General features: G+C 47.9%; 1 protein-coding gene across 4 annotated transcripts in view; it reads left to right on the forward strand.

Annotated features, from left to right (window-relative positions):
* Positions 1-23,117, forward strand: part of slc26a11 (solute carrier family 26 member 11) — a 63,542-nt gene extending 40,425 nt beyond the window's left edge. The window contains exons 13-15 of one of the 4 annotated variants that reach the window (XM_061988071.2): positions 700-799; positions 2,205-2,338; positions 21,933-23,117. In XM_061988071.2, coding sequence (XP_061844055.2) covers positions 700-799; positions 2,205-2,338; positions 21,933-22,187 — 489 coding nt within the window. In that variant the 3' untranslated portion in view covers positions 22,188-23,117. Of the gene's footprint in view, positions 1-699; positions 800-2,204; positions 2,339-2,407; positions 6,452-15,032; positions 15,236-21,932 lie in introns of those variants that run through there. The other 3 variants (XM_072916432.1, XM_061988073.2, XM_061988075.2) reach the window with 3 other exon arrangements.
* The last annotated feature ends 516 nt before the right edge of the window (positions 23,118-23,633 follow it).

Here is a 23,633-nt window from a genome sequence, read left to right on the forward strand (position 1 = left end):
GATCTGGGGCGAGAGAGGCGTCAGAGTCCAGGGGCAAGCGAGGAGTCAAGGAACAAGGGAGGAAGTCAGAGGACAAAGGAAGATCCAGGGAGAAGTGAGACGCACAGCTCACTTACAGGGCGACGGAGGGTAACACCAGACGCTTCTTGCTGGCTGAGGAACAGTCACTAACGGTGGGAGGAGGGTGTCCAGGCGACGGGTAAATTCCTCCTTGCTCATATCGTTGCAAAACATGCCTCTTGTGTGAAGCGAAAAAAAGAAAAAGACATGGTGAATGGGGCAGAAAGAGGGAAAAAAAAATAAAAATAAAATATTCACAGTGGGCGGAACTAATCAATGGGAGCGGGGCTAAGGAACTGTGCCGTCAGGTCCCTAATCAATTGGCGGGAACTTACTGTTATGGTTTGCAGAGGAAGGTGACGGCAACGGACACAAGAGGGCAGTATTTACAATAATTTATTATTATATATATATTCAATATATATCTAATCATGCAAAACAATACTGGTCTAAAATTAATGGTCTAAAAAATGTATGTAGAACGTCCGGCGGCCCGGATTGAAAATCTTAACAGGCCGTATTTTGCCCAGGTCTGACCTAGCATATGCTTTCTGTAGCTCCCCAAAGACAAATACTCTTAAGCAGTAAAATACAGATGTAAATGATTATGTATTGTTATTGTTGCCATGTTGTTTGCAGATGTCCGGTGAAGGTGTGCTGCTCATCCAATTGTCCAATGGGCTAAGCTTTCCTGCTGCAGAACACCTGAGCTACATCATCCACACTAAAGCTTTGCAGGGTAAGTTTATTACTGCACATACCGTATTTTCCGCACTATAAGGCGCACCGGATTATTAGCCGCACCTTCTATGAATTACATATTTCATAATTTTGTCCACCAATAAGCCGCCCCGGACTATAAGCCGCGCCTACGCTGCGCTAAAGTGAATGTCAAAAAAACGCTGCGCTAAAGTGAATGTCAAAAAAACAGTCAGATAGTTCAGTCAAACTTTAATAATATATTGAAAACCAGCGTTCTAACAACTCTGTCCCAAAATGTACGCAAATGTGCAATCACAAACATAGTAAAATTCAAAATGGTGTAGAGCAATAAATAGCAACATAATGTTGCTCGAACGTTAATGTCACAACACACAAAATAAACATAGCGCTCACCTTCTGAAGTTATTCTTCATTCGTAAATCCTTCGAATTCTTCGTCTTCGGTGTCCGAATTGAAAAGTTGCGCAAGCGTGGGATCCAAAAATGGCCGGCTCCGCCTCGTCGAAGTCATCGGATTCAGTGTCGCTGTTGTTGTGCAGCAGTTCTGTGAATCCTGCCTTCCGGAAAGCTCGGACCACAGTTGTGACCGAAACTATCTGCCCAGGCATTTACGATCCACTGGCAGATGTTGGCGTATGTCGACCGGCGCTATCTGCCCGTCTTAGTGAAGGTGTGTTCGCCTTCGGAGCTGTGTGAAAAAAGCCACCCGGCCTCTTCGCGTAAACTTCCCTTAACCACTCGCTCATCTTTTCTTCATCCATCCATCCCTTCGAGTTAGCTTTTATGATGACGCCGGCTGGAAAGGTCTCTTTTGGCAAGGTCTTCCTTTTGAATATCATCATGGGTGGAAGTTAGCATGGCAAGCTAGAACCACAGTGAAGGATGACTTCTCATTCCCTGTGGTGCGAATATTCACCGTACGTGCTCCCGTTCCACAGTGCGGTTCACAGGAATATCAGCTGTGAAATACGGTAGTAATCCGTGTGCGGATGGAGAGATTGCGTCTTTTTATGAACCGGATCGCTTAGTAGGAGCCATTTTGTGGTCTTTACAGATGTAAACAGGAAATGAAACGTACGGTGATATCCGCGCGTTTTTTCTTCTTCTTCCGGGGGCGGGTGGTAGCTTACAGTAGAAGAAGAAGCGCTTCCTGTTCTATGGGGGCGGGTGCTTTCCTTGGCGGTTGCTTGCGTAGAAGAAGAAGCGCTTCCTGTTCTACCGGGAAAAAAGATGGCGGCTGTTTACCGAAGTTGCGAGACCGAAACTTTATGAAAATGAATCGTAATAAAGCGCACCGGGTTATAAGGCGCACTGTCAGCTTTTGAGAAAAATTGTGGTTTTTAGGTGCGCCTTATAGTGCGGAAAATACGGTACATTTATGATATGAGCAATGCTAGCGAGTGATGATGTCCTGTGCACCAGTGTCACCTGCTCGGTCTGTAGTACTGGACTGTCATCATGTCAGCATGATCGATTACTCCGTCATCCATGAGCTCAGCGACCTGTTGAGGCACTTTAAAGTGCAACATCTGCATCTGATCTTTTCTGGCTTGCAGGTATGTGATCATAATCACACAAGAAGCACTGTGTATTTGTTTAATTTGGGCATTCTGTTGCCCTCATAGCCACACATTCTGGAGGTTCTTCTTGCTGCAAACTTGGAGGGTTTCATATTTGCAGACAGCGTGGAAGCTGCACTGCAGATATGAGATGATGCATTAATGAATAGTCAACAAGAGACTGCTGATACACACGGAGCTCAACTGAAGACACTTTGGTACTACATTGGCTTCACTTAATGTCCATGCTGGTATTTGTGAAACCAAGTGACACAAAGACAAAGTATGATTGTGCAGCTTACATAACATAATATAATTAATTTGTATTCTGGACAATGCACATTAATGAACAATCTGATTATAGCATCGTTGCTAATTTACATTTGTAGGCATACCGTATTTTTCGGACTACAAGGCGCACTTAAAATCCTTTCATTTCCTCAAAACTCGACAGTGCGCCTTATAACCCGGTGCACCTAATGTACGGAATAATTTTGGTTGTGCTTACCGACCTCAAAGTTATTTTATTTGGTACATGGTGAAATGATTAGTGTGACCAGTAGATGGCAGTCACACATAAGAGATACATGTAGACTGCAATATGATGGCAGTCACACATAAGAGATATGTGTAGGCCGCAATATGACTCAAGTAAACAACACCAAAATTGTATATGTTCCATTGAAAATATAGAACATTCCACACGGCACTCAAAAATCTATCAAAATGTTTTAGTACGACTTTGGTAAGCTATGAAGCCGCACCGCTTGATGGATTGTACTGTGCTTCAACAGAGGAGTATTATTATGGTGTGTGTATAAGGTACGACATATTATCTGGCGTTGTGTTTCACAATATTAAGCAAAAGCACTTTTCTTACCTTCTAGATCTGCATAAGTCCTGAAAATTTGCGCGCATCTGCCTTTGTAGTCCGTGGCGACACCGTAGTCAATAAGCTCCGTTTTCTCTATCTTCTTGTTATGGGACATCTATCCTCTGCTGTTGCCATTTGTAATATAAAGTAGTGTAAAGTTCTTACTTATATCTGTCAGTAAAATCACCATGGAAGCGCTAAAACATAGCGGTGTAGTGAGTTTACATTATTCACCCAAGGAACTTTAGTTATTAGAGAGTTCCGCTCGGACGTTTTTTCACGGGACACATTTCCGGTGTTGTTGTTGCACTAGTGGGGCACGGATGAGGAGATGCTGCTTCGTTATTGATTTAAGTAAGTCTGAATGTTATTAAAACAGTTAGCTCCATCTTTTGACACTTCTTCCACTTCTGTCCTTGCACGCTACGCCGCTACAACAAAGATGACGGAGAAAAGACGCTGCCGTAGGTGAGCCACGTAAATAAGACTGCCCACAAAACGGCGCACCCTGAAACGACTGTCAGAAAGCGGCTCGGCGATGATCTGTAAAACATAATCTATGCAACATTTTGACCAAAGAACCATACATGTTGTGTAGACCACAAGCAAGTGTTATTAATTAAGAAAAAATGAATAATAATATTACCCCTTTAATGCACTTTATAATCCGGTGCACCTTTTGTATGAAAATAGACCTGAATAGACCCGTTCATCGGCAATGCGCCTTATAATCCGTACGCCCTATGGTCTGGAAAATACGGTATATTGCAGGACAATATGAAAATATCATGTTAAAAACACATAGGCCCTGATTTACTAAAGGTTTGCGTGTACTAAAACATGTGCAAACTTGACAGCACAGGCAAAGCAAATCTACTAAACGTGTGCAAAGTCGATTGGGTCTGTAAAGTCAGCAGAATAAGGCGTGCAATATTCTTCAATAATATGCAAAATATGCTGATCATCAAAACACCTACAATACTAGGAGGAGAAGATGCAAATATAATTATTCAGCACACTACGTGATTCATCAACACTCATTACTGTTTTGCGACCACTATTTTGAGTTTATTTAGCATAAGTTGTTGTAACAGGCACATCCATAACATGTAATATTTACATTTTAAATCATACGGTAGCGCATTTATTTTACAAAGCACATTGCAACTTTCAATATTTCCTTCAACAATAACATGACTAATCATGCTGACTTCATGAGAGCCTGCGACTACTTTGGGAGAAATGATGATCCAGACATTTAACCTTATATTTTTTAGCCTAATCATAAAGAGGGTGAGCTACAAGTTTTAGAAGCTGTGTGATCCAGCTTTAGTGAAACACTACTGTTTTAAACAAACTCAAAAAACAATCTCGTACTGTACAATGTCTGTTCTCACTGGGATTAGGGCTGGGCGATATGGCCTTTTATTAATATCTCGATATTTTTAGGCCATGTCACGATACACGATATATATCTCAATATTTTGCCTTAGCCTTGAATGAACACTTGATGCATATAATCACAGCAGTATGATGATGCTATGTGTCTACATTAAAACATTCTTGTTCATACTGCATTAATATATGCTACTTTTAAACTTTCACACAGAGAGGGAAATCACAACTAAGTCAATTTACCAAAACTGTATTTATTAAACAGTACTTAAGCAGTGGCACAAACATTAATGTCATTTCCAAAACAGAAAGTGCAAGATTGTCAAATACATTTTAAAACTAAGCTATTAGTGCACTTTTGTGAATGATGTCACTAAGATGACATATCAAAACAACACTAAATTTAAGTGTAGTTTTTGTACAGAACGCCACTACAATAATTAAAAACAAATAAAGTGCACTTTTGTGCATGATGTCACACAAGATATTTCAATAACTGTCAAATAAAAATGAGCTGCATAATAGGTTCCTGCGGACGTGATCTCCTTCAGTTGTTGACTTTTTTTTTTCATACTGTGTGTCATGTCTGTGTTGATCATGTTTTTGTTTGGCCATGTGCTGTCTGGTTTTGGACTCTTTTTAGTTCCTGCTTTTCACTCCCTTGTCTTTTCCATGGTTACCCATTAGTTTCACCTGTTCCACGTTTGGACTCATTGTGCACTCTTGTTTTGTCACCATAGCAACCAATAGTTTTCACCTGTCACGTCACGCACCTGTTTCACGTTTTGAGTCACGCACCTGTTTTCACTAATCATGTCTGTAGTATTTAAGTTCATTGTTTTCAGTTTGTCTTTCTGGCGACATCATACTCCTGACACACTCTCCACACACCCTTATGACCCTTGCTGCGCTTTTTCATGCCGTTTTCTCGTCCAAGTAAGTTTTCTTTATTCATGCCATAGTTTGCAAGTTTTGTTTCATTGTTCATAGTTTCTGCCGTTGTGCAAGTTTTGTGTTTATAGTCAAGTTTTGTACTTCCGCCCTTGTGCGCACCTTTTGTTTGCTTCTTTTTTTGTAGTTATAGTGTTAAAATAAATCATGTACTCCCCTTCACGCCACGTATGGTCCAAATCATTTGCACCACGGGAGAACAAATCACGCCATAGTTCGAGTCTTGACAGATGTCGCCAGCAAAAAAGTTCTCCCGCAAGACATTTGGATATTTTTGATGAGGCTTCTTGGGCGGTCCTGCGCGCGATGGAAGAGGAAACTCTGCGCTACTCCTCCGTGGAGTACAGAGACTCCATTTGGTCCCAGGACTGCGGGGACGCAGCGCAGTTCCAGAAGCGCCGCTCCCGATGAAGGAAGTCAGGAAGAACATCCGCGAGCCGGCAGGACACGCCGCTCCCACAAGCCCCTCCCCCTCCGGGCGGAAGCAAGCAGCAGCCAGCCCGGCTTTGCCCTGATGACGTCAAAGACCTGGATTTTTTTTTTCTGAATTATTTTTCTTTTGATTCCCCGCCCCCCAGGACTCAAGCCACGCCCATGTCACAACATTTTTTTTTCTCACCCACAAAGTCCCAAGTAGAAGAAAATAGACTTTTTGGACAATTTAAAGGGGAAGTTTCTGCCCCCCTCCTGACTTCCCTCCACCCACCCCTAAAGAGAGTTCCAGACCGCAGGGAGCGCGTCTGGTATCCGCCCCTTGAGGGGAGGGGGGGCTGGGGCCGGGAGCTGTGCTGGTGGGGTGGCTCAGCATCACCATGCTAAGCCGCAACCTACGGTTCGGCCACCACCACCGGTCTTTCAGCCTGCCAAGCCGCAACCCCCAGCTAGGCCACCTCCACCTGCACCAAAGCTAGCACCTGTCGCTGCACCACGGCTAGCACCTGTTGCCTCACCAAGGCTATTACCTGTCGCCCCACCAAGGCTAGCACCAGCTTCACCACGCCAAGACCCACCACGCCAAGCTCCGGTACCAGCTCCACGACGCCAAGCTCCAGTGCTGCCTGTCGCAGCTCGACGCCAAGTTCCGCCAGTCGCAGCTCGACGCCAAGTGCCGCCAGTCGCAGCTTGACGCCAAGTGCCGCCAGTCGCAGCTCGACGCCAAGTGCCACCAGTCGCAGCTCCACGCCAAGTGCCGCCAGTCGCAGCTCGACGCCAAGTGCCGCCAGTCGCAGCTCCACGCCAAGTGCCACCAGTCGCAGCTCCACGCCAAGTGCCGCCAGTCGTAGCTCCCCGACGCCAAGACCCAAACCAAGACCAAGACCCCCCATGCCAAGACCAAGACCCGCCATGCCAAGACCAAGACCAAGACCCGCCATGCCAAGACCAAGACCAAGACCCGCCATGCCAAGACCAAGACCCGCCATGCCAAGACCAAGACCAAGACCCACGCCAAGACCAAGACCAAGACCCGCCACGCCAAGACCAAGACCCGCCATGCCAAGACCAAGACCAAGACCCGCCATGCCAAGACCAAGACCAAGACCCGCCATGCCAAGACCAAGACCAAGACCCACGCCAAGACCAAGACCCGACACGCCGAGCTTCGCCGCCTGACGCGCCACGCCGAGCTTCGGCGCCTGACGCGCCACGCCGAGCTTCGCCACCTGACGCACCACGCCGAGCTTCGCTACCTGCTTCATCTGCAGCTTCCACGCCTGCCACGATGACGACGCGCCTGCCTCCTCGGTGGCCACGGATATGGCCGCTACCTGGTCGCCCGCCACGCCAAGTGCGCCCACCTCCCAGTCGGCCACGAATGTGGCCATTCCCTGGGCGTCCGCCTCGCCTGCTGCAGCGGCGTTCCACCGCCATGTCCCCCTCCCGCCCTCCCATGACTCTTGTTCATTTTTTTGTTTTTGGACATCTGGGATCTGTCCGTAAGGGGGGGTTCCTGTCATGTATGTGTTGATCATGTTTTTGTTTGGCCATGTGCTGTCTGGTTTTGGACTCTTTTTAGTTCCTGCTTTTCACTCCCTTGTCTTTTCCATGGTTACCCATTAGTTTCACCTGTTCCACGTTTGGACTCATTGTGCACTCTTGTTTTGTCACCATAGCAACCATTAGTTTTCACCTGTCACGTCACGCACCTGTTTCACGTTTTGAGTCACGCACCTGTTTTCACTAATCATGTCTGTAGTGTTTAAGTTAATTGTTTTCAGTTTGTCTTTCTGGCGACATCATACCCCTGACACACTCTCCACACACCCTTATGACCCTTGCTGCGCTTTTTCATGCCGTTTTCTCGTCCAAGTAAGTTTTCTTTATTCATGCCATAGTTTGCAAGTTTTGTTTCATTGTTCATCGTTTCTGCCATTGTGCAAGTTTTGTGTTTATAGTCAAGTTTTGTACTTCCGCCCTTGTGCGCACCTTTTGTTTGCTTATTTTTATGTAGTTATAGTGTTAAAATAAATCATGTACTCCCCTTCGCGCCACGTATAGTCCAAATCATTTGCACCACGGGAGAACAAATCACGCCATAGTTCGAGTCTTGACACTGTGATGATCCGGAAATAGTTGCTTCGGCATTTTGTTGGTGTGGCACCGGCCGGAGATGTTGATGCAGAGTTTCAAGCACTCTTCATTCTCGAGCGGGTGACTTTTCAAATGATGCTACTTTAGCAGTGCTGCTACTTTTTGTAGCAACGCTTTTGCCACATAAATGTTGAACATATTCCCGCTTAAAGCCAAACCACTGCCAGACGATGGATCCCGTGCTGTTTTTCTTGGTAATGAATTCTTCCTCCATTTGTTACCAGATTCACACCTTCTTTCTCTCGTATTACCACCCGCACCTCACCGCTAGCATCACAGCTAGCGTTACCATGTCGATACCTCTCTGCTCAGCGGGAGCGTGTGACGTTGCACACGTGATTGTATGTGACATGTGTAAGAAGGTTGGTTCGCATTGCCGGCAGTAAGTCGGACACGTTTCCGGTGAGGGTTGGACTCCGCCAAGGCTGCCCTTTGTCACCGATTCTGTTCATAACTTTTATGGACAGAATTTCTAGGCGCAGTCAAGGCGTTGAGGGGATCCGGTTTGGTGGCTGCAGGATTAGGTCTCTGCTTTTTGCAGATGATTTGGTCCTGATGGCTTCATCTGGCCAGGATCTTCAGCTCTCACTGGATCGGTTCGCAGCTGAGTGTGAAGCGACTGGGATGAGAATCAGCACCTCCAAGTCCGAGTCCATGGTTCTCGCCCGGAAAAGGGTGGAGTGCCATCTCCGGGTTGGGGAGGAGATCTTGCCCCAAGTGGAGGAGTTCAAGTACCTCGGAGTCTTGTTCACGAGTGAGGGAAGAGTGGATCGTGAGATCGACAGGCGGATCGGTGCGGCGTCTTCAGTAATGCGGATGCTGTATCGATCCGTTGTGGTGAAGAAGGAGCTGAGCCGGAAGGCAAAGCTCTCAATTTACCGGTCGATCTACGTTCCCATCCTCACCTATGGTCATGAGCTTTGGGTTATGACCGAAAGGACAAGATCACGGGTACAAGCGGCCGAAATGAGTTTCCTCCGCCGGGTGGCGGGGCTCTCCCTTAGAGATAGGGTGAGAAGCTCTGTCATCCGGGGGGAGCTCAAAGTAAAGCCGCTGCTCCTCCGCATCGAGAGGAGCCAGATGAGGTGGTTCGGGCATCTGGTCAGGATGCCACCCGAGCGCCTCCCTAAGGAGGTGTTTAGGGCATGTCCGACCGGTAGGAGGCCACGAGGAAGACCCAGGACACGTTGGGAAGACTATGTCTCCCGGCTGGCCTGGGAACGCCTCGGGATCCCCCGGGAGGAGCTGGACGAAGTGGCTGGGGAGAGGGAAGTCTGGGCTTCCCTGCTTAGGCTGCTGCCCCCGCGACCCGACCTCGGATAAGCGGAAGAAGATGGATGGATGGATGGATGTGTAAGAAGGTGCGCTTGGTTTACGTCTCTGTGAGAAGCAGAGACAAGAAAGAGTGGGAAACGCATGCAGTGTAATGCCCGCAGCTAAAAGCAACTGCGTGAGAATGTATACTCAAATATCCCGATATAGTAATTTTCTATATCGCACAGAGACAAACCCGCTATATATCGAGTATATCGATATATTGCCCAGCCCTAACTTGGATGCCGACAGATGGGATGTTTATATCTTTCAGCACTTGACTTAAGCTCTCTGTTTAGACGGTGAATTCATCATAATCCTCAATCCTCAGGTTAAAAAAAAAAAAGGTGGAGCAAACAAGCATCTTGTCAAATCTTTCTAGCGCTGTCTTAAGGTCTAAATTGAATGTCAAAGTTGACCAGTTTTGCAGTTTCTGACAAAAACTGCTCCTATATAAGTGTGAGGTATGTTTTATAATCTACAATTAACTTCTACCAACTCAGGGGCGATGCAACAGCAGATGCTCAGTATGTCAAAAGCTGCATAAGCTAGTTACCGCTCGGTGATCAATGTGCCGTGTTACTAAAAGTAGTCCCTCTGCGTTAGAGCTTATAATAACAATAACACTAATAGTTATTATGCAGGTCGTTGGCGGTTCTTGGAAGGTTTTCAGAGGGCTCTATGAGTTGTATTTTATCATTTCTAATACACAACAAAAAGAAAGACGTCACATAGAGGTTGTGAGTATTAGGCAAAACATTTTATGTATATATATTTTATCGTGCCCTGAAATATATGACAATTGCATAAAGATTAGAAATATTAAACATGTGATAAATGATTTCATTGAGTGGTAAGTGTTAGCAATAATTAATTGTTGCTACCCAAACACAAGGCTGAGTGAAACAGGTTATGTTCCGTCATTGTTGTCTCTCTGCTGTCATACAATGCATGACTTACCCACTTTTTGCCATTTAATGATGCCTAACTTTATGACAGGCTGTTTAGGATCAACCTCGCAAGGCAGCTAAAACAGTGACGTGCTGTCAGGGGAGGCAAGTGAGGCAGTGCCTCACCTTGCCACTAGATGGCTTAACCATGAGATGTTCAAAAACGAAGTAATACAATAAAATAAGTTTGAATATTTCTCTTTTGGTCTCTACTTTCTATGGGATTTTGGTGTGGTTCCTGTATATTTTGATAATTTTCATTGTCAAAAATCGCGGAAATTCCGTGTTCCCTGATGAAAATAACAAGGCAGACATAGGTGGTGCCTTCACGGCTACACACTAAGTGTATTGAGCGTGTGCGTGCGAGGGGGCGTGTGCTTGTTGCCATAGGCGCCGATCCTATGGGTGCTTCAGGGCCCGGGCACCCACGGACAATGCCGAGCACCCACGTGGGATTAATGGCAACTTTCAATCTTTAAAATATCCATCCATCCCATCCATTTTCTACCGCTTATCCCTTCAAGGGCCGCGGGGGGTGCTGGAGCCTATCAGAAATCATTTTAGAAAAAATCTTGTGTAGTTAATTTTGTGGCCTGTTTGGTCCGTTTTACAAATTAATAAAGCCACAAATCATATGGGATACTAACTTCGCTGAACGTCTTTTTTTTTTTAACACACATCGATCACCCACTGGCACAAATGTAGATCGGCGCCTATGCAAAGTGGTTGCCGTGGGGAAAAGTTAGGGCATGAGGCAGCAAGTACCCCTGCCTCACAGTAGGGGGCGTTATATTGTCCAGTTCAATGCCTCTGCAGTACTCTGACTCGCCACACTGGGAGAAGTGGGGGCTCTTCAGCGAGCAGACACATGTCTCTCCAGCGGAAGCCAGCCCTTTTTTTCTTTAAACTGTATTGATAACAAACATGGCATTTTTTTTTTATAAAACATGGCACATTTTTGTCAGATGCAAAAATATGGTTTTATTGCTTGGAATGAAAGAATTAAATGAATGTGTCTGCCAATATGGAGGATTATATACTGTATCCAAGATTAAATATTTCTCTAAACTGGATTTTAAGACAAAATGAATGTGATCATACAAAGTATGTTTTCGTGGAGGATAGCTATTGCTGCTTCAGATACAAACACAGAAAGGTAAGATTCACTCACAACACTTGATTTATTTTGTTAAAAGCAAATGGGACCAAAAAGTATTTAACAACAACTTTATCAAATACTTTTTGAAGCCATTTATCATATCATAATATCATTATGATAGAGGTTTTATGAAAGCGAGTAACTCCCTTCTTTTTCCTGTTACTCTAATGTGCAACCTAAATCAACAATGATTAGAGCTACACATATGAATTTAAATTTTTAAAAAAAATGAAAAAAGTTTCTATGACTCACCCGATGTTTAGTTCACCGCACGTCACTGAGCTACAAGAAGGACGCATACAGTTCTACCTTTAAGTTAGTTTAGTTTATTATTTCCTCTGTCCTTTGTCAACAAAATAAACAAACAGTTTTACAGTTTAGGCTGAAGTTGAGCACTTATTTCACCTAACCCTATAAACTACAAGATGTAGTAAAACCAGGAGACACTGGGCTCTGATTTTGAGCTTCATAGAAATGTGAAATTTCCTTTACACAACATATTATACATACACTTTGTACACAACATGAACATAGTTCAAATATATACACAGTAAAGACATAGGACAAACAGTTGTGAAATGTCCCTGTTGGTCAAAAATTTGTACCAATAATTTACCATATACAAACACTTATACTCCCAATATTATTTATGTCCCACATTTAGTTTTGTAACAAACATCGGTCACAGTATTAACTACTGGTGTTGATTCAAGAGTGATACATTTTTCTAAGACACTGGTCTTACAAGTTTTTTTTAAATGTGTGAATGAAACTGGAACATTTGAAGGCATCATCCAAGCTGTTCCCCTGACAAAAACACATCTACTTTTTAAGCTACCGGTAGTTCTTATGTTTGCTTTCTGAAAGACAGCTGACCCACTGAGGTCGTATGGACTTTACCTGGGTTTGAACCTCCCCATGTAGACCCCGAGGCAGCATGCGGTTATGAGCTTTATACATCACAAGAGCAGTGTTGAGGTCAACATGATCATGCAGTTTAAATTTTTTTGATTTAATGAGAAGAGCATTGGTATGATCATAATAATACGCATAGTTAACAATTCTAATGGCTTTCTTTTGAAGTAAGAAGAGAGTTTATGTTTGATTTATAATTACTACCTGTCATGATCCGTGATCCGGATCATGTTTTTGTTATGTTCTGTTACTTTTGGACTCCATAGTTCCTGTTTTTTGTGCACTCTTGTTTGTTTTGGTTGCCATGGTTGTGTATTAGTTTCACCTGCCTCTTGTGTTCGGGACACTCACCTGGCTCTAATCATGAGACATTATTTAAGCCTGCCTTTGCGAGTCAGTCGGCCTGGCGTCATTGTTTGTGTCATGCAATGCCATAGTTTATGCTAAGTGTTTACCTCATGCCTTGCCAAGTAAGTCATGTTTGTTTCATGCCACAGTTTCGTGTTTGTTCCATGCCATAGTTTATGCTGTTTGTTTTATGCCACAGTTTCATGTTTGTTCCACACTATAGTTTATGCTGTTTGTTTCATGCCACAGTTTCGTGTTTGTTCCACGCCATAGTTTATGCTGTTTGTATCATGCCACAGTTTCGTGTTTGTTCCACGCCATAGTTTATGCTGTTTGTATACCTCATGCCCTGCCAAGATTTCTTGAGAAGATTAAAATATGTTCCTACCTGCAAGTCCTGTCCAGAGTGATCCGTTTGCATCCCGGGGAAACAAACCTCGCAGCAAGCTGCGACCCCCTCGTCTTGACACTACCCCAGATTTCAACACGATTATTGGGATATGGGAGTACGAAAGAGCTATATAACATTTAGATTTTCAGAGTTTTTAGTTTTATATTTAACATAGTAATAATTTTTGCCATCTTGGTTTTGAGTATATGTATGTGCAGTTTCCAATTTAATTTGTCATGCGCATAGATTCCCAAAAATGTTATTGAATACACCCTTTCTATTTCTATATCATCAATTCTTATGTGACACTGTATGTTAATTTTCCTATTTCCAAAAGTCATATATTTTGTTTTATTTAAGTTTATTGATAGTTTGTTAGGATCAAAGCGTTGCTTTAGAATGTGGAGTTCACTCTAAGACTTTACAGATATCATTAATATACAATATAAACAATTTTGGTCCCAGTACAGAACCTTGGGGTACTCCATGTGTTATAATATTTTTATCTGAATCTACATTGTTCATATGCACATACTGTTCTCTGCCACCAAGATAACTTTTCAACCAATCATGAGCAAGACCTCTGACACCATACCGATGCATTTTGTTTCAAAGTAATGTGTGATCGATGGTGTCAAAGGCTTTGCTCAGGTCAATAAAAATGCCAACAATGAACTCCTTCTTATAAATTGCAGTGGTTGCTAGGGAAGATGTTCATTAAGAAATTATCAAGTTCGATGCCATTATCGAATCCTCTTATCGAACTGATTCCTTATCGAATCTCTTATCGAATCCAGATAGGTTGTTGTGTGTGCACTGAGTTTCAAAAGCCATAAATGGTATATAACTGGGCCGGCACGCTGTTTATATGGAGGAAAAGCGGACATGACTGAGGACAGCATGTGGCCGTTAAAGGGTGAAGGTTTCAGGTGAGCATATAGTGCCGTTATGTGCGTTGTAAATAAAAAAAATTGCCGACAAACACATCACCAACATGGACGAGGTGCCGCTTACTTTCGACATCCTGGTGAAGCACACTGTGAAGAAGAAGGGGACCAGCACGGTAGCCAATCGATACGCACAACGGGGCAAGAGAAGTCGGCTTTTACTGTTGTGCTAGCTTGCTCTGCTAATGGACAAAGAGACTGACTTTGAAAATGAGGAGAGGGAATCTGGCGTGTTTGATGGAGAACTTGCCCAGCTGTTCGTTAGGGACACAGAAGATGAGGACTTTGATGGATTTGTGGATGAGGATTGATCAAAAAATAATCTGAGTACATTGATAAATACTTCAATAAAGTACAACCGAACTCAGCTTTGCTCCTGCTGCCTTTTTAAAACAGTGTCCATGCATGCTAGCGTAGGTTTTAAGATAGCATATGTTTTAAGCTAGCGTATGTTTTAAACTAGCGTATGTTTTAAACTAGCGTCTGTTTAACCATGCCTGCGCCTAAAAATACGCTGCGCCTTATTTATGCATTAAATACAGAACTAGCACCCGTAACTGACACGGCGCCTTTTAATACGGTGCGCCCTATGGTCGCGAAAATACAATATAGTGGCTTCGATAACGGGAACCCGTTCTCAAAAAGGGATTCGAATCCATGGAATCTGTTCTTTTCTTATCGAACAATCGGGAGAACCGGTTTCGAACATCATCCCTAGTGGTTGCTGTGGAGAGGGGCGTGGTTCGCGCGTTCCCTGCGGGCGGGGTGTGTGCGGAGGCCGGCCATGAAGCAGCAGACAAGTGAGTGGATGACTCAGCTGGAACGAGTTATCTAATCACCTGTTCCTTTATTAAGCAGCGTCGGAGACCATGAGAGGAGAGGGGACCTGGAAAGCAGCTGAAAAGCCACGGAAGAGTGCTGAAAAGCCGAAAAGAGAGACATTGTGAGGAGGAGGAGAGCTGAAAAGCCGACAGAGACTTGTGTGAGAATTGAATTAAAAGAATTGTAAAACGCCGACCCAAAGTGTTGTGCCCTTTCCTGTGGTCCCAGAAGAACCCGAGACAGAGACGCCTTCACAGTGGCGCCCAACAAGACGGACCACAGAAAATGTCGACAACATCCCCGCTGGAGGCGCTGGGCCAAGTGCTGGCCGAGGTGTCAACGGCAAGCCGGCAGCAGACACAGGTGCTGCAGGCATTAATGGACAGAGCAGAGGCGGCGGGAGGAATGTCCGCCATGAAACGCATGGTGGAGGGGGAGGACCCCCAGACATTCCTCGATGTCTTTGAGGCCACGGCGACATCGTGCAGATGGCCAGAGGAGGAATGGGGCGCGAAGCTGCTGCCGCTCCTGGTGGGGGAGGCGCAGCGGGCGGAGGTGAGTCTCCCGGCGTCCGCCCGCATGCAGTATACAAACTTGCGCTGTGCCATACTAGATCGGGTCGGCAGCAGCCCCGAAGACCATCGCCGGAAGTTCCGGGCCATGATGTTGGGGCAAGGGGACCGGCCCTTCGTACTGGCATTCCAACTCCGAGACGCAGCAACCCGTTGGCTCCAGCCAAATGGACTGGACCCAAAAATGCTGGAGGCCATCATGCTGGAGGCCATCATCCTGGAGCGATTCGTGGAGGCAATCCCGGCCAGGACCTCCGCGTGGGTACGGTACCACAGCCCCCCGGACGTCAAAGCTGCGGTGAAACTGGCGGAGGAACACCTGGCAGTACAGCGGGAGACAACAACCAAAACGGCCAAGGGACCCACCCCAGCACCCTGCCGACGACTCGCCCCGCTCTGGGGGGGGGGGGGTCTCCGCAGTGGCAACCAAGCCAGCCTGAGCCACCCGGAGCCAGCGAACAGGTTCACCACACGGACATAAAAAAAGAACACGCACACACGCACACCCAGAGACAGACGACAAAGGGGGGGACACGGGGTCATAAAATGTCTATGATTTGTGCATTGCAGGGTACCGACGCTGCGGGGAGAGGGCTTCCCTCACAGATGGCACCTCAAACCCCAGGGCCGGTGTGCTGGAGGTGCGGACGGCCCGGGCACGTGCGCCGGGAGTGCTCCCTAATGGAGGTGGGGCAGGTGTTGCGGGTTGTCGGGCCTCCAGCACCCGCCCCCGATCGGGGGGAGACGTACTGTGTCCCGGTAAGGGTACAATCAGAATCAGAATCAGCTTTATTGTCATTATGCAAGGTAACGAGATTGAGGCCATTCTATACAGTGCGATGTGTGCATGCTAGAAAAACAATGTGCAAATATATAAAAATATAAAAAATGTAGAAGTGCAATGAATATGGTGTGAAATGAATATATACATGAAAAAAACCAAAACAAAAACAGGGTGGTTGGTGGAATGGGTTATTGCACCGAAGAGAAGGCAGTTATGAGGGACAATGGGGCAGTCCGTTCAGGATGGTTATGGCCCTGGGGAAGAAGCTGTTCTTTAGCCTGTTTGTTTTGGTTTTAATGCACCTGTAGCGCTTCCCAGAGGGCAGCAGGTGGAACAGGTCAGAGCCAGGGTGGGTGCTGTCCTTGATGATGGCACTGGCTCTGTTGAGGCAGCGGGAGGTGTAGATGTCCGTCAGAGAGGGGAGAGGGCGGCCGATGATCTTCTGAGCCGTCTTGACCACTCTTTGCAGCCTCTCCCTGTCTGCTGCAGTGCAGCTGCCGTACCATACCGTAATACAGTAGGTCAGCAGGCTCTCGATGGACGAGCGGTAGAAGGTCAGCAGCAGGTCAGGCTTCAGGTTGTACTTCCCGAGGACTCTAAGGAAGTGTAGCCGCTGCTGAGCCTTCTTGATGATTGATGTGGTGTTGACTGTCCAGGAGAAGTCATTAGAGATGTGGACTCCAAGGTACCTGAAGGTGTGGACCCTCTCTACACGCTCGCCGTTGATGTAGAGGGGGGCAGGGTCGGTGCTGCTCCTCCTGAAGTCGACGATGATCTCTCTGGTCTTGCTGGTGTTGAGAGCGAGGTTGTTCTCCGAAGACCAGGCCGTCAGCTTCAGGACCTCCTCTCTGTAGGCAGCCTCGTCACCCCTGGAGATGAGCCCGACCACTGTGGTATCGTCGGCGAACTTGACGGTAAGGTTGTCACTGTGGGCCGGACTGCAGTCATGGGTGTAAAGGCAGTAGAGGAGGGGGCTCAGCACACAGCCCTGTGGGGAGCCGATGCTCAGCGTGCGGGAGGATGAGAGGTGCGGGCCAAGTCTCACATTCTGGGGTCGGTCCGTTAGGAAGTCCCTTATCCAGGCGTTTGTGAGAGGGGGGAGGCGAAGAGTGTCCAGTTTATTGCAGAGTCTGTCCGGGATTATTGTATTGAAGGCAGAGCTATAGTCCACAGAGAGCATCCGGACGTAGCTCTGCTGCTGCTCCAGGTGGTTCAGAGCAGAGTGGAGAGCAACAGCGATGGCGTCCTCTGTGGACCTGTTCGCCCGGTATGCGAACTGGTGGGGGTCGAAGTCTGGAGGGATGTGGTCCTTGATGTGCTGGAGAACAAGTCACTCGAAGCACTTCATGATTACCGGAGTGAGGGCCACTGGTCGGTAATCATTCAGGCTGGTGATGGGAGACTTCTTCGGCACCGGGATTATTGTAGATGACTTCAGGCAGGATGGGATGACTGCCTGAGCCAGGGAGAGGTTGAAGATCCTGGTGAGGGGGGGAGCGAGCTGGTGGGCGCACGTCCTGAGCACCTTTCCAGGTACTCCGTCTGGTCCGGTAGCCTTCCTGGGGTTCACAGCCAGGACCACTCGTCTGACACTGTGCTCCTGTACAGTGAGTGGAGTGGCGCCGGAGCCCGGTGGGGGCGGGGGAAGGGCTGGAGCAGATGAGTGTCGCTGGGGGGTTTCGAAACGGGCAAAGAAACATTTAAGCTCCTCTGCCAGTGTCGCACTCTGATCCGCAGTTGTCATATTGCAGCCTCTGAAGTTCGTGATGTCATGAATGCCCCGCCACACCTGCCGTGAGTTTTTGCTGGACAGATGGGACTCTATGCACCTCCTGTGGTCCGCCTTTGCTTTTTTAATCCCTCTCTTCAGGTCGGCTCTAGCAACACTGTACAGTGCCCTGTTCCCTGACCTGAAGGCTGCGTCGCGGGCCCTGAGGAGTGTGCGGACCTGGCTGGTCATCCAGGGTTTCTTGTTGGGGTAAACCCGGATGGTTTTTTCCACAGTCACATTCCCGATGCAGAACTTTATGTAGTCCAGCACCGTTCCTGTGGCTGTCTCCAGCTCCTGTTGTTGGAAGAGGTCCCAGTCTGTGTGTTGGAAGCAGACCTGAAGTTTGGGGAGTGCATCGTCAGGCCAGGTCATAACAGTCTTTGTGATAGGCCTGGCCTGGCGTCTGATGGGGGTGTAGGTAGGAGAGAGCAGGAGGGAAAGATGGTCTGACTGTCCAAGCTGGGGGAGGGGTGTAGCTCTGTACGCGTGCTTTATGTTGGTATACACGTGGTCCAGGGTGTTCTTGCCCCTTGTAGAACACTTCACGTGCTGGTAGAACTTAGGGAGTACAGTCTTCAGATTGGCCTTATTAAAATCCCCTGCTATGATATGAACACCGTCGGGGTGGGCCCGCTGCTGTTCGTTGACGGTGTTCAGCAGAAGAGAGAGCGCTGTGTTTACTTTGGCGTCCGGTGGAATATACACAGCCGTGATGATAACAACAGACAGCTCTCTCGGGAGAAAAAAAGGCCGACATCTAACAGACATGTACTCCACGTCCGGGCAACAGTGCTGTTCAGTGATTGTCCCGTTGTTGCACCAGTTCTCATGCACGTAGATACAGAGCCCCCCTCCTCTGCTCTTACCGGAGTCCTTAGTTCTGTCCCGGCGGGGCAGAGTGCGTCCGGCTAGCTGCATGCTAGCATCGGGTATTTCCGGGTGAAGCCAGGTTTCGGTGATAATCATAGCACAACAGTCCCGAACATAGCGGTTTCCAGCAAGTTGTAACTCCAGGTCGTCCATCTTCTGTACAAGGGATCTGGCATTAGAGAGGAACAGGCTCGGTAGAGGTGGCTTGTGGGGTTGTTTCCTAAGCCTGAGCAAGACGCCGGACCTGCGGCCACGCTTCTGCTTCCTCTCCCTCCTCCGTCTGCGCCGTCTGCGCCGTCTCCCAGACCCGACAACAAACGACGGAGAGCCCTGTGCTCTCGCTATGTCATCTGGGATGTTGTGCTCGTGGTGAAAGTCGCTCGAAACAGATATCTGGTGCGAGTTACCGATATCCAAGAGTGACTGGCGGGTGTACCGGGTGTTTGCAGTACAGGTGGTGCACAAAAGGAAAAAAAACATGAAGAAAAGAAGGAAGAAAGAGCACTGAAATGGAGAGCCGTAAGCCGCTGCGTCTGTGCGCGCCGCCAAGGGGGTACATATCAGGCGATGGTGGATTCGGGCTGAAAACAGTCCATGATCCACCAAAACCTGGTTTGGCCCGGGGCGTTGAGGCAGGCGACACGGGTGAAAATTAGGTGTATTCATGGGGATGTGCACGAGTACCCTATGGTGCCAGTGGAAATTATATATAAGGAACAAAAGCATAAAGTTAAGGTTGCCGTAAGCGCGCAACTTACGCACCCCGTAATTCTAGGGACGAATTGGCCGGGATTTAACCATTTGGTGACACAATGTGTGGGGTTGCGTTCACGGACAGTAGGCGAGGGGAGTATCCGCGCGGTTCTCAGCGGCGACGCGGCTTCATCCGGGGCTGCCGAGCGGGAACCGGTGGGGGCTTCGCGGGAGGCCCTCCCGGCCCCCCGGTGGCAACCTACTGAGGACTTTCCCCTCGAGCAGTCCCGTGATGAAACCTTGCGCGAGGCCTGGGACCAGGTGGATTATATTGATGGTCAGCTGGTGCGCCCGGGGAAAGCGCGGGAATTCCCCCATTTTTCAATTATTAGGGATAGATTATACAGAGTGGGCCGTGACACTCAAACCGGGGAGGAACACACCCAGTTGTTGGTGCCAAAACACCGCCGGGAAATGGTTTTCCAGGCGGCGCATTTTAATCCCATGTCTGGCCACTTAGGGTATGATAAAACACTTAATCGGGTAATGGTCCGATTCTATTGGCCAGGCCTCTGGGCAGACGTGCGCCGTTGGTGCGCTGCCTGTCCGGACTGCCAGCTGGTGAACCCAGCGGCCACCCCAAAGGCGCCCTTGCGCCCATTACCGCTTATGGAGGTCCCGTTCGAAAGAATTGGGATGGACCTCATCGGACCATTCCACCCGAGCACACGGGGATACCGCTTTGTGTTAGTCCTGGTGGATTATGCAACGCGTTATCCCGAAGCAGTACCTTTGCGCTCCATCTCTGCCAAGAGTGTTGCGCAAGCGCTGTTTCAGGTCATCTCCCGAGTTGGAATCCCGAAAGAGATTCTGACTGACCAAGGCACGTCCTTTATGTCACGAACGATAAAGGAACTCTACGGGTTACTGGGAATTAAAGCGATCCGCACCAGTGTATACCATCCGCAAACGGATGGGCTGGTGGAGAGATTAAATAAAACGCTGAAAACCATGATCCGTAAGTTTATGCAAGAGGACAAACAGAATTGGGATAAATGGTTGGACCCCCTAATGTTTGCGATGCGGGAGGTACCCCAGGCCTCTGTTGGTTTTGCACCTTTTGAGTTGTTGTACGGCCGGAGGCGTAGCCTGTTTCCATGGTGACAGTAGTGGGGGAGGAGGAGGAGTTGGGCCCGGCCCCCCGGCTGTCCTGTGACGACCAGCTCACATCAGCGCAGAGGGCGGATGTGGCTGAGTTACAGCGGCGCTTCTCTGATGTGTTCTCCTCGCGGCCCGGTCGCACGGATCTCATCCGACACCATATTGAGACCAGCCCGGGGGTTACGGTGCGGTCTCGGCCATATCGGCTTCCCGAACACAAACGCAAAGTAGTTCGGGAGGAATTAAAAACTATGCTTGAGTTGGGGGTGATAGAAGAATCCCACAGCGCGTGTTGCAGTCCCATTGTTCTGGTTGGGAAGAAGGATGGGACTGTGCGGTTCTGTGTGGATTACCGCAGGGTGAATGAACAATCACGGTTTGACGCGTACCCAATGCCTCGGGTCGACGAGCTCCTGGATCGGCTAGGCACTGCTCAATTTTTCACGACACTGGATTTGACCAAGGGCTACTGGCAGATTCCCTTGTCACCAGAGTCCCGAGAAAAAACGGCCTTTTGCACTCCGGACGGTTTGTACCAATTTGTGACACTTCCGTTTGGCTTGTTTGGTGCGCCCGCCACGTTCCAGCGTCTCATGGACCGAGTGCTGCGCCCCCACGCTGCATACGCGGCTGCCTACCTGGATGATGTCATCATTCAGAGTAGCAGCTGGGAACAACACATGCGGCGAGTGGGGGCGGTGCTCGAGTCCCTGAGGCGGGCAGGGCTCACCGCCAACCCGGCGAAGTGCGCGGTTGGCCGGAGGGAGGTACAGTATCTGGGGTACCACTTGGGAGGGGGACAGGTGCGGCCGCAGGTAGACAAAACAGCGGCAATCGCGGCCTGTCTACCCCCCAAGACGAAAAAAGAGGTGAGGCAGTTTTTGGGACTGGCGGGCTATTACCGGCGGTTCATTCCCCGGTTCGCGGACTTAACCGGCCCACTGACTGACCTCACCCGAAAGGGTGCTCCAAAACTGGTCCAGTGGACGGAGCAGTGCCAGCGGGGGTTTGAGAAGGTAAAAACAGCACTCTGCGAGGAGCCGGTGCTGCACATGCCTAATTTTGACATCCCTTTCTGTCTGCAGGCGGACGCGTCGGGCCGGGGACGTCGACCGCCCCGTGCTGTATATCAGCCGGAAACTCTCGGACCGGGAGGCAGGGTACAGCACGGTGGAGAGGGAGTGCCTTGCCATCCGGTGGGCGGTCGGGGCCCTCCGCTACTACCTGTTGGGGCGTGCCTTCAGTCTCTGCTCAGACCACAAACCTCTCCAGTGGCTCCATCGCATGAAGAACGCCAACGCACGGATCACCCGGTGGTATCTGGCATTACAGCCCTATAACTTCCGGGTGGTCCACAGGCCGGGCGCGCAGATGGCCGTGGCCGATTTTCTCTCTCGGCCCGCTATAGGGGGTGGGGGGGAGTGAGCGCGGCCGGACGGCGGCCCGGCCTCAAATCTGGCGGTGGAGGCATGTGGAGAGGGGCGTGGTTCGCGCGTTCCCTGCTGGCGGGGTGTGTGCGGAGGCCGGCCATGAAGCAGCAGACAGGTGAGTGGATGACTCAGCTGGAACGAGTTATCTAATCACCTGTTCCTTTATTAAGCAGCGTCGGAGACCATGAGAGGAGAGGGGACCTGGAAAGCAGCTGAAAAGCCACGGAAAAGTGCTGAAAAGCCGAAAAGAGAGACATTGTGAGGAGGAGGAGAGCTGAAAAGCCGACAGAGACTTGTGTGAGAATTGAATTAAAAGAATTGTAAAACGCCGACCCAAAGTGTTGTGCCCTTTCCTGTGGTCCCAGAAGAACCCGAGACAGAGACGTCTTCACAGTTGCCTTCTCAAGTAATTCCATCACTGCCATGGAAGTGGACCTGCTTGATCGAAAACCGTATTGTTGCATGATGCTTATCAATAAAACTGTCTAATCTTGATACAAATAATTTTTCAAGGATTTTTGAAAATTGTGAGAGTAAAAAAATAGGCCTATGGTTGGTAAACTGATGCTCATCCCCACTTTTGAAGATGGGAATAACTTTTGCCGTTTTCATTTTCAATGGAAAGACACCTTCTGTGAAAGAAGTATTACATATATAAGTGAAGGGAACAGCTATATAATCAACAATTTCTTTGATCAGAGAAATGTCTAAATCACAGCAGTCTGTTGACTTCTTGTCATGTCTGTGTGATCGTGTTTTGTTTTAGTCATGTTCGGTTTTGTTTTTGGACTCTTTGTGCACTTTTGTTTGTTTTGTCACCATAGCAACCCATTAGTTTTCACCTGTTTCACGTTTTGAGTCACGCACCTGTTTTTACTGATCATGTCACTGCTATTTAAGCCGGTCTGTTTCTGTTGTTCGTCCTGGTGACATTATCTATCTATCTATCTATCCATACTACTGCTACCCATGATATTCCTGTTTACCATAGTTCATGCTTGATGCCATGCCACAGTAAGTGTTTTTGTTTCGTGTTCATAGTTAATTGCCTTTGTGCTAGTCTTTTGTTTTCATTAGTCAAGTTTGTTCTCCGCCATTGTGCGCGCCTTTTGTTTGCTTCCTTTTTTGTAGTTTGTTAGTGTTATAAATAAATCATGTACTTACATTCACGCCTTGCCCGCGCCAACTTTCCTTTGCATTCCGGGAAAACAAACCCCAAGGTCCACGTATTGACACTTCTTGTTTGTCAGAGAATTGACAATTTCTGTGATTTCACTTTCGTGAACAGGAGAAATAAAAAACGATTTTAAGTTGTTTTGAATTATTTGTTCATTAAATTTGAGAATGTATTCTTGT

The sequence above is a fragment of the Nerophis lumbriciformis genome, linkage group LG27, assembly GCF_033978685.3.
Source record: "Nerophis lumbriciformis linkage group LG27, RoL_Nlum_v2.1, whole genome shotgun sequence".
NCBI classification, from domain to species: Eukaryota; Metazoa; Chordata; class Actinopteri; order Syngnathiformes; family Syngnathidae; genus Nerophis; species Nerophis lumbriciformis.